The sequence below is a fragment of the Acomys minous genome (genome assembly GCF_964271855.1).
Source record: "Acomys minous genome assembly, chromosome: 7".
Classification (NCBI taxonomy): Eukaryota; Metazoa; Chordata; class Mammalia; order Rodentia; family Muridae; genus Acomys; species Acomys minous.
The window spans coordinates 89,279,803-89,292,068 of NC_140488.1; the positions used below are offsets into that span (position 1 = coordinate 89,279,803).

At 33.6% G+C, this 12,266-nt stretch overlaps 1 protein-coding gene across 10 annotated transcripts in view; it reads right to left on the bottom strand.

Moving 5' to 3' along the window:
• The window catches only part of DMD (dystrophin), a gene marked incomplete at its 3' end in the record, with an annotated part of 2,106,393 nt that overhangs the window by 1,213,659 nt on the left and 880,468 nt on the right, over positions 1-12,266 (bottom strand). For all 10 annotated transcript variants that reach the window (XM_084788839.1, XM_084788837.1, XM_084788840.1 and 7 more), the window contains 2 exons: positions 10,853-11,023; positions 2,276-2,455 (listed from right to left, as the gene is read on the bottom strand). In XM_084788839.1, coding sequence (XP_084644965.1) covers positions 2,276-2,455; positions 10,853-11,023 — 351 coding nt within the window. The remainder of the gene's footprint in view (positions 1-2,275; positions 2,456-10,852; positions 11,024-12,266) is intronic.

Consider the following 12,266-nt stretch of genomic DNA (forward strand, 5'->3'; position numbering starts at 1 on the left):
TAAGTATTATGATTCTATATATCAGTATATATAGATAGTAATAGAATTCTCAAACAGAAACAAAACTCCTGAATTATTATTTTCTTGTTTGTATTTTGTTATGTTTCTTGCTTATTGACAAAGAGAAGTTTAAAAGTGTAGTCATTTGAAAGAAAATTGCTCCTGTAGTCTCACTGGGAGTGATGCTATTAAGAGGTGTGATATTTTTAAGTAGGTGTGGCTTTGTTGGAGGAAGTCTGTAGTGGTGGGGATTTGAGGTTTTGTATGCTCAAGCTATGCTTAGTATAAAACACAGTCTATCGTTCTGCTGACTGTAGATCAAGATGTAGAACTCTCATGTTTCATGTCATGATGATAAAGGACTAAGCCACTGAGTTGGAAGCCAATGTCAATGAAATGTTTTCCTTTATAAGAGTTGCCATGGCTTAGAGATCTAAGATGGGGAAGCCAAACTCAAACCTTTTCTGACCAGCAAAACAGCAATGACATTACATTGACCAATAGACTGAACTGCGGGCCCCAAAACACCAGTGTCTGTGTCTCCCAGCTAGGAGGAGACCCCACAGTGAAGGACGCAAGAAGTCTGACCTCAGATCACCTGGCTAATCCCCAGAAAAGTTCCTGGTTCCTGTGGACTCTGGAGGTCTCAACATATAGCAACTTGTCTGTGCACTTCTCTCACCAGAACGTGAATACCTTTTGGGTATCTTGGCATGCAGCTCCAGCCTCACGGCCTCCTTACCCCAGGGAGCCATGGGAACAGCCCCAGATGCTACTCCAAAGCACAACCCATCTCCCTAGGGAGACTGACCAAACCACTGGGATCACTGGTTCTCCAGGATAGCTGCTCCCAGCAAGCACAGTGTCAGAGCACTGTGCCTGGGCAGCTGCAGCTCATTAAGTTTAGATCAAGAAAGGCAAAGATAGGGCAGTTGTCTCTGGGATTTCCTCTGGTGAACAAAGAGATCCTGCATTACTGAAGAGTCAAGTTAGTCCACAGGATTGTACATCTGAGGAGAGTTGCAGGAAATCACCTTAGAACCACCCACCAGTTGGAAACTATACCCATCAATTTAAGGAGGGCTCATGAGGGAACATCCAACTTCTTGGCCAGGGCTTTCCCCTCAGACCTCACCCCTTCCACCTCAGGAACTCCAGTGGGAACCAGATATTACCGGCCAACACCAGAGACAACTAGATTGCTAAACACCAGCATAAGGACACAATCAACAAATACCAAAACAATATAGTATCCCCAGAATCCATTTGTCACAAGGCGATCAGAATAGATGCATAAACAAGACCCAACATTCTTCTGAATTCAAGAAACACATATCAGCCAAAATGATAGATATTACCTGAGACTAACTGGCTAGAAGAAGGTCTTCCAAGCTTACAGACACAAGAAGCAACCTGGAGTAGTCATTCTACTATTTAATAAAATTGACTTTGAAACAAATTAGTAAAAGTAGATGGACATTTCATACTTATCAAAGGGAGTTCAACCAAGATGATACCGCAATTTTGAACATCTATGCCCCAATTTCAAGGCCACCTACATGTGTAAAAGAAACATCAATAAAGCTTAAAAGATACATAAATCCCCACATATTAATAGTGGGAGACTCCAACACCCACTCTCACCAAAGGATAGGTCAGTGAAACAGAAACTCAACTGAGAAATAATGACACTAACAGATATCATGAGTCAAATGGATATAACAGGCATCTACTGAAAATTTCATCCAAACACAAAAGTTTAATCCTTCTTCTTATCATCTTACAGAACTTTCTCCAAAATTGACCATATACTAGGTCACAAAGCAAGCCTCAGCAGTTACCAGAAAATTGAAATAACACCTTGTATCAAATCAGACTACCATAGACTAAAGCTGGATCTCAACAACAACTGAAATAACAAAAAGCCTACACACACATGGAAACAGAACAACTCTCTACTCTTTGATCACTTCTCCCTGGTGGGGTGGCATTCCTAGGCCACAGAGGATGCAGGCAGTACTGATGAGACTTGATAGGCTGCGGTAAGATGGTAGAGGTGTAGTGCTCCTCCTTTCTGTGGACTAGTCAAGTGGGATACTGGGAAAGAAAGAAGGACATTGCAAATGAGAGGAGATGAGGGAAGTGGTTACAATTGACATGTAAAGTGAATAAATTATAGAAAATAAATTTAAATTAAAAGAGAGTTGATATGGTCACAGTGTCTCTTCACAGCAGCAAAACACTAAGAAAAGAAGATTCTGGCCTCCCTTCTTACCAACAAAAGATTTAACCATTCTTCTGCTCTGGAGGTGACAGCTATCCAGTTACTGTTCAGAAGACTCAGTTTGTCTTCTACCAGGGTTTCCTTTTTGCCCAATACTGATTTCAAAGACTCTCCTAGTTCTGTTACACTCTTCAAGTGAGCCTTTTGTTTCTCAATCTCTTTCTGAATACCCTGTAGAGAAAAGTAACATTAAATTTCAAGTAATACACTGTATGTAGCACTAAGACTTAAAGTTTGTGAAAAGGTTATGTGTTTACTGGCTATACGCAGATTTTTGTAAGGTCATATCCTTACAGCCATGTGTTTAAGAACCATGAAAGCATCCCACATATTTTATAGGATCATTACTGGATATATCCGGTGTGTATGGTTATACAAGTATGACTGATTGTTAATCATAATTATACATATTTGATAATTAAACCTACAGTTTTAAAATTAGTATTGTACATTTATTATATATTGGTTAACAGAAGACAATTTAAGACTCATCTACAAATAAATACCTGTCTTTAGAAAATTAAACCACTAAGATTCTATTATTTCTTTATATTAGTTTATTCAACCTTTTGGATACTTGAATATTTTTGACACCTCATTAAACTTAATGAAGCATTCTCATGTTTTCTAAAGCATTAAATAAATAGACACAAAAACTGATTAAAAGAAGAAAAGTCATTTACAAATAAAGCTAATGCCTTAATAACAAAATCCAAAGTCAAAACAAGACAAAAATAACTGAGGAATAATAATAATAACTCAGAATAAGTTCAAATTTAGAACAAAATAAAATTCATACACAATCATAGAGCTTTTCTGGTTTACTTTATTTGGTATTCTGTAGGCCTCTTATACGTTTATTGGCATCTCTTTCTTTTAATTGGGGAAATTCTTTTATATGATCTTGTTAAAATATTTTCTGGGTCGTGGATCTAGGACCCTTCTATTTTCTCATTTTCTATTATTCTTAGGTTTCGTCTTTTCATGATGGTCTTTATTTCTTAGATGTTTTGGTTCAGGAATTTATTAGATTTTACATTTTTCTTTGGTGGTTTTATCAAACTCTCCATTGTATCTTCTACACCTGAGAATCTTCCCTCCATCTCTTGTATTATGTTGGAGATGCTTAACTCTGTAGTTCCTGTTTTCTTCTCTATGTTCTCTCCATGATTTCCTCAATTTGTGCTTTTGTTATTGTTTCCATTTTCATCTTCAGATCTTGAACTGTTTTACAGATTTCCTTCCCCTTATTGTTTGAATTTCCCTGGAAGTCTTCCAGTGATTTATTAATTTCTTCTCTATAGGCCTCTCTCACAGTCTCCATAAGGGCCTCAATGCATTTGACTCTGTTTTCTCATATTTCTTTGTTTCCTCCATTATCTTCTTCATAAGGATAGATCTAATGTTATTTTCTTGTGTTTCAGTTGTGTTACGGTGTCCAGGATGGATTGATTTGGGATAACGGTGTCTGAGATGCGATATTGCTTTGGCTTTTTTGGTTCATGATTTTATGCTTTCTTTAGCCATCTGGCTATGTCTAGCATTGGCTGGTCATTTCTGGTTCCCTTCTCTTGCAATTGATAGATGCTCATAGGTGAGTGACTAGGGGCAGAGGCCAAGCACTTGTGGGGACCAGAGAACCCTTCTGTGGATCAGCCAGTTGAAATGAGGTCAGATCCACATGTGTTCTAGACTGCTGTTTCTCCTCTCTGCCTAAAGACTCATCCGCTTGTGTTTTGTGGCCCACAGTTCAGTCAGAGAAGAGACACTGAGCTAGTGGGTAAATCCCCAAGCCTGTGTTGACCCGGTAACTTTCCATGGATTAGCCAGTTGACTTGAGGTCAGATCCACTTGTGTTTCACACCATTGTGGTCTCCTTTTGGCTAGGAAACCCAGAAACTGGTGTGTGTGAGGTTTTTGTGTTTTGGTTTTTTTTTTTATGTGTGCTTGTTTGTTTTGTTTTGTTTTGGCCCACATTTCAGTCTAAGATATTGAGTGTGGTACATTGTATGCTGCTTCCTGGCTAGGTGCTGGAGACGACATGCATGACTGCAGGGACCCTTGGACTTTTCTGCGGATTAGCTGGGTGACCAGATCCAGAAACCACATGTGTTCGACCATGTGTTTTCCTCTCACCTTGTCACTGCTGTCCTGCCTATGGGACACAGTGTGTGATTAGCATTGCCATGTTGATCTCTCCTCATCTATAGATTTTTATATTTGTGTCATTATTTTCTCTTTTAAATATTAAAATAGTGATAATGAGGTAACCTGTGCCAAGTAAATTTATCTGTTACGACAGAAAGGATTATAATATAGGTAGCATTTCTTATACAAAATGAGATTAGAATTTCCTAAAATCAATTACTTCAATTATCAATCACGAGGATTCATCATATTACTCTTAGACACCAGACACTCATATAAAATTGCCACTGGATGTCTACCCTTTAGAAACCCTATACATTTTAAGGTAAAATATATACTATACAAATGTAAAAGTTAATCATCTTTCTATGTAAAAAATAAAACATTATAACTTTTATACTCAATTATACTTAGGTGTTATTTTTCTCAAGTTGTAATATATAAGCTTTTTATTTTGATTTTAAGGTGAGGAAAACATAAAATTATACTCATTATATTTTATTTTGACTTATATGATAATAATATCTACCTTTGGAGACATAAGAATATCAAAATTTGAACTGAATAGGTGATATCAAAGAGATACATATTGTAACAACATTATTAGCATGAGTAGTATTCAACTGAAACAGTAATTCAAATAATCCCTATATTTGAGTGCTGAGAATTGAACCTAATTCTCTGGAAGAACAGAAAATACTTTTAACTGCTGAGCCATCTCTTCAGCCCCTTCAAGCAACTTATTTTTTTAAGTTTTTTCTATTTTTTATTTTTGGACTATTTTTTAAATGTATTCAGATTACAACTCAATTGTTATCTCGTCACTTGAGATGGCTCAGTCGTTAAAGGCTAGGCTCACAATTAAGCAACTTCTTAAGGACAGTTTGCTTTTAGTTTATATTTTTACTAAACCACGCATTTAACCAAATATGTACTTTACTGGAATTTCATTACAATATCATCCCCTTTACTAGGATACTACAGTAATTTTATTGTAGATATTACTTGTATCTTATTCATGAAAAGGTTGCTGAAGAGTTAACTAATATGCTTAGAAAAGATGTTTTAAAATGTTTGAGCATACAAGTGTGGTCATATAACCATACGATTTCTGATAGTTGGAAATTGGGAAATTGAAACAAAATTAAAATATGAATAATTTTGACTTCGGATTTTTAAATTGTATTTTTACAAGACAATATATTTGCTTTTCAATTGATAGTGTATATATACTTTGTTTCTCAACAGTGCATCATACAATGATGAAATTTGATATGAATTGCTTTTTGAGACCTTGCATTATTCTACTACGGCTTAAAATGTAGAAAAGATTTTACTCTTAGCATGTGTACAAGAACAGTATAATGATAGATTAAGGAATCATATAAAACATTTAAATATTAGGTTTTATAGCAATGTATATTGACTTTTATTAACAATCCATCATGTATTAAAGAAGATTTTTATGAAAGCAGAATGTGCAGAACAGAAATTATAGCCATAACTTTAATGACAAGTAATAGTGACTTCAATGGCACTTAACAGATGTTCTGTTTTCTAAGTAACAGCTGTTTGATGCATTCATTGTACCAAGTTAATGATCTTCTAGTGATGTTTTACTTCACAGATAAATTACTATGCTCTCTTTTTAAAATATATGTAATTTTTCTTGAAAATAATAGTGTAATAGACTTTGTAAATAAGAAATAGTTTTCACGTTTCTGTAGTTAAGAGAATGATGAGATGAGTCAAATATTCCTATAACTATGAGCAGAAATCAGATCTCTATAAACAGTTAAGCGATTGTTTAAAAATATACAGCATAGTTAATAGATTTGGAGGTATATCCCTTAAGACTGTTTGAAAATCATGGATATTACATTAGTGATATTTTCTGAGTAGTTCTCAGAGTAATGCCCCAAATTAATCTGTAACACCCACTTGGCCAGTAACCAGGTAACTCCCTGGAATGCTGGGACTTGTAGTTGCTAAAAAATAACAAATACTGGTGGCCTATTCTAGCTACATTTAAGCAGACCAGTTAAATATAAACCTCTATAAAACTCATTTCTATAATTTTCAACTTTCCCAGGTGATTACATGTAAATAAGAAATAAGTGACAAACAAAAGAACTTTTTGAGATGAGTATTATTGGGTCCTAATCATTACATATTATAGCTGAAGTGACAAGAAAAAGATAATTAAGGAAACTAATAATTGGTTTTTTATGTTGAACCTTATAAATATATATCTTTGAACTAAATATGATGAGTACTATTATTTCATAGGTAGTCATTTAAACATTATCGGGTCCAAATGAATCTCCATTTTCCCAAGTTCTTGTGGTGGTTAGACAAAACCAGCATTTCTCATAAATTTGTGAAACAGTTTTCTTTCTGCCTAGTAAGCCACTTCCCTTATGATTGGCAGAAGGGACAAATAGCTATCTGTAGTGCTTATTAGCAAAGCAAAGAACATGCTGGCCTCCAAGATCTCCAAGATATAACAAGTATCTGTAACACATGTCAAAACAAAGTCCATACTGTCATTCTGGCTCTTCTCAGCTATTCTCATTGGCTCCACTCTACCCTAAACTTGCTCCAACTCAGAAGCTTCCCCCAATCCCAGGTTCTCTCTCTCTCTCTCTCTCTCTCTCTCTCTCTCTCTCTCTCTCTCTCTCTCTCTCTCTCTCTCTCTCTCTCTCCCAGTCTCTTGGCCATCTTCACTCTACTACTTTCTCTCTCTGCTCTGAATTTCTCCAGATGCTTCTGACTATTCTCCTCATATCTACCATGGAACAGTCATGTTCGTGTCAGTTTACACAGATGTCAATGTTTTATCTTACTGATTTTTGTCAGACAACTCTATTTCTATAAAACAATGTAGTTGTGTATTACAAAGAAGCTGCAGGTCAGAAATAGCATATAACAAGAACATTTTAGGGCATCATATTTAACTCTTAGATTTCAGATCACATGACAAGCGAAAAGAGCTTATTTAAATTACTAAAAATTCTTCAATAATGACACTGGGTTAGAATAAATGAAGTATGCTAATGATTAAATTAGAAAATTATAGAAACTTTTGTAGAGCTGGCACTTTTTAGAAAGGATCATCATAAGTACATATGTTTATTGACATAAATATTTACTTTCGTGTGGCTCAGGATGTTAAGCAATTTTTCTCATTAATGAGATACTTAGAATTGATTTTCTTATGTAAAATTGATTAAATTTATTTTAAATCATTAAAGATTCCATTTGATTGTTGAGCAAAGTGTTACGTTTCTGTAATCTCAACATTTAGGAGATTAAAACAGAAGGATTATATGTTTGAAGCTACAGAATATAGTCCAATGTTGACCATAGACGAGTGAATGAAAAACGATAAAAGGAAGACCTGACTTGTCCTAAAGGTTTGAGATATTAGTATTCATATAATAATAGTATATATATATATATATATATATATATATATATATATTATATTATATTATTGCTGTTGATAAAAGGGATAAAACAAGCAGAGGCAGAGATATTTGGATAGTCTATAGTGAGATCATTCCTGGAAAACTGGACCATGTCATATGAGGAGAGGTGAAGAGAGGAGGATAGAAAGATGAACCAGGAGAGCAGGAGGCTAGTAGCCAAAGAGACCAAAATGGAAAAAAGGACATGAAGCCATAAGGCTTGAGTTATATATGGAATAGAGGAGCTGGGGGAAAAGGAAGCCCTGCCTAACACCTGAGCCAGAGAGTTCAAGATGAAGGATGCTAGTCTGGATGAACCTGTAAGAGGTAGGTACTGAGGGATGCTGGGAGAATTTCTAAGCTTTCATATGTTAACAAACACCTCAGTTTTATAAAGTATCCCATCTGCCAAGAATGTACATTAACTGTGAATGAACTAAGGATATGAGATGAAGACCCAATCTGTGGTGATAACTCCAGACTACTCTAAACTCTTATAACTAAGGAACTTAACCAAAAGACATAGTGATGTGGAATTTTCATGGTGTGTGTGTGTGTGTGTGTGTGTGTGTGTGTGTGTGTGTAGTCAATTCAAAATAGAATTCTTTAGAAAACAAAGAAAAATTTTTATGGAGGCCCCAGAATAAAAGTGTATTAGGTATAACTTAAATTTTCCCCTAACTTGTTTATAAAATTCAATTAGCTGAGTTTCCTTTCATGTCTAGATCTTGTTCTTTATGCATCATTATGGAAATCTTCTAAATTCCAAGGATTCTCCCTCAACTTCATATAATGAAGTTTCAAATGCCAATATCTCTGAATGTGACTGTTTACCAATAGGACATTTAGAGAGGTAATGTCCATGATATAGTGATAATGAATCCATATGACTAGTGTCATTAGAAGAAGATTAATTTGGTTTCTAGATATGTCCACAGACTAATATGAAGAGCAGTGTGTATATTACTAGCCAATGAAAATGGTTTAAAAGAAAGCAATGTTTCTGAAAACTGATATTGCACTTTGAGTCTCCAGAAGTATGGAAAATGAGTTTTCCACATTTTAAACTGATGCTTTGTACAGTATCTTAAGGAATACCTGGCAATCAATTGAATCTGAACATTTTGAAACCAGCAATGACGATATAGCTGTGACAATAAGAGATTACTGAATCACAATTCTGCATAGTATTTGTGAATCCTTGAAAAGTAATTCATGCATTTTATTATATTCCATACAGAAAAGAACAAAAATATTTAGTTTGAGCTGTTTTACAGCTACGTATAATAAAAGTTCCTGGGATACATTTGCAGGTCATATAGACCTTTTTTGGTTTTCGCATTCGTTAGTTAATGAGGAGAAAGGCCAGGAAGATATGACTTAGGCCAACATAATTATCTCTCAAATTGCATTCCTTCCACATTCATTTTAGTATAAGGTCATTTAAGCAGGGATCAATGCGGCTCATCTTGAGTTTGTCTTTTTGTTACCAATTCTGGTAAATATATCAGGCTCATTAATTCTAGCAAATGGATTAAGAGCAGAAATAAAGTATGAAGTTCATTTTTGAGAGAGAACTGATGTTCTCTATGGCATTATTTTCCTTTCTTATGCTAAGAGTTGAAACTAACCAAAGATATTTAAAAAATGACTTTAGTCTTTGCATGATTACATCAAAGATACTTCCTTAACCCTGAAATAGTTACTTTTATGAGATAAAATCTTATATTTACCTTTTATGAAACATTTCATCTTGGCCATTTTATAGTATTCTAGCTATAATCTAAGCACATATTTGTTGATTTATTCTAAACAAACAGAAAGACATTAAATCATAGAATAGTAAGAGGAAAATGAGGACAACTCACTTTTTATACTATATCAACTTTTTTTTCCTTATCATAATAAGCTCAAAAACATATAATTTTGAAATAACAGCTGTAACTCTAGAGAACTGTTCTGAGTAATAAGAGTAAGAATGTAACCCACCACACTTAGTTAAAAATTTTACCATTATATATCCTCTAAATCTACCCAAATAAAAATGGTTTTAAGTATGGGCCCATATCATCATAGGATTTTACAAAATGCAACCTATATTTTAAAATTTTTAAGCATAATGTTTAAGCTTCAACTGAACTAAACGTCAGTGCTAATATCCTGGCTATCTAATTAAAACAGTCAAATACTTGTTAATTTTTTAAAAATTAGAATAAGGATGCTATTTAAATGGCTCAATGCATTGACACAGTCTAAGATAAAAATATACCAACTACGTAATCTACTTTTTTATTAGGATAATGCCAAATAATATAGTAATGGATAACCAAGAAAAATATTAAACTATAAGTGTTTGACCTTAAATTCTAGGCAGCAGTAAATGTTTCTCTGGCTATCAGAGAAATGACAAGGGTTTCTCAGCTAGAATGAAAGTAAGGAGAATGGTAGAATCTTCACAGACCCTTTTAGAGTCTTAATGATTTTGACCTAAGCAATTCACTAAACTATCCACAGTCTCTGTGTCTTGCTGTATCTTCAGTTGTATGTTCCATATAGACACTCTATTTTGAGGTAACCTGATAAAACATGGAACTATATTTCTGTGAATAATATATTTGGATCTTTAGATGCATATGACTCATTTGTAATATATATATATATATATATATATATATATATTACATATATATATGTCTGAACAATTTTTACATAACAATGTACATAATTTAAATGATTTACAACCAATTTATTCAATGCATGTCTTAGATTCTTCATAAAGTTTACCGTTTGATTCATCATTCTTGAAATATACAGTTAGAGAGAACAGGAAAAATGAAGCAATGTATTATTGATAATACTATTACTTTTATCCATCACTATTTGGTTATAAAATCATTTACTATGTGTTTTCTTATATGTTAAAAATAACTTTCAGTAATATAGGATTTACCTTTCCCCATGCAACTTCAGAATCCAAATTACTTGGCATTCCTTCAACTGCTGATCTCTTTGTCAATTCCATATCTGTTGCTGCCAGCCATTCTGTCAAGACATTCATTTCCTTTCTCATCTTCCGTGACAATTTCAAGCATTTCTCCAACTGTTGCTTTCTCTCTGTTACCTAAATATAAATAATAATATATTAAATTTAACTTACTTTGTAAGTCAAGTTTATTTACAGTCACTTTATTGGACTTTTTTATATTTCAATCATTGTAAAATAGGTATTTTTACATGCTGTTTTCCATCTTATTTTAGAAAAATCATGTAAACATGAAAAATACAGTATATTTTCTTGTCATGATAGCAACAGTAATAAAAAATCATGTGAATTTTTTCTTGACAAAATTAAAAATAATATTTATGGCTAATATTTTAAATAAACAGAATAACAGAAGTAAGACAGACTATATGACTTATTTTTCATAGAAAACCTATAGTTATTTAACAGATACATGGATTAATAGTCTTACAGTATTCATAATACAAATTAGGCTTTTTTCTGGGGGGTATCAAAAAAGAGGAAATAATTTTTTGGTGAAGCAAATATATTTGCATAATATATGAAATTTCAATTTCATCTTCTATATATTTTAAAATTACTTTTGCAAAGAACACCACTAATCACAACTTTTCCCATAGTAGTTTTAAACTCAAACATTTCAGTCTCATAAATATTGAAAATTGATCTTGTCTATACCTATTTACTCTTATGGTTTAAAAACAAGATCAAAAAGAAAAAAGAAAAAAGACAAAGAAGATATAAGCATAAATATTGCTATGTGTTTTTCTTAATCTAGAATTCTATTAAGAGAAAATATTAGGTGCTTTAGGAAATAAACACTGTTCAATTCATTATCTGTAAAACTCTGATACAGAGTTTACAATATGTCTAATATAGAATTGCTATATTAAAAGAAAAAAGAATAAAATATAATTCTTCATTAGACAATTAACAAGTATATACTCCAAGTAGCACAATGAAATATTGTAAGGAAATACTCAGCAGTTTGAGTCAGTGTCATGTTAATTTGAACTCTTCCTATATGTGCAGGATTTGTCTTCAGTATAGGCCATTCTTAATAAAAAAAACTTAATAAAATTAATTTGTATATGTGCTTCATTCTCTGTAAACCACGGTGGACCCTGGTTAGTTGGCTCTGTTGGTTTTCTTGGAGAGCCACTGCCACTTCCACATCTTTCTACACCCTTCCCCCACTTTTCCACAAGGCTTTCTTCACCCAATGTTTGACTGTGAGTCTCAGCGTCATTTAGATCTACTGCTGAGTAGAGCCTTTCAGAGGACAACTATGCTAAATTCCTGTCTGTGAGCACAGCAGAATATCTTTAATAGTATCAGGGGC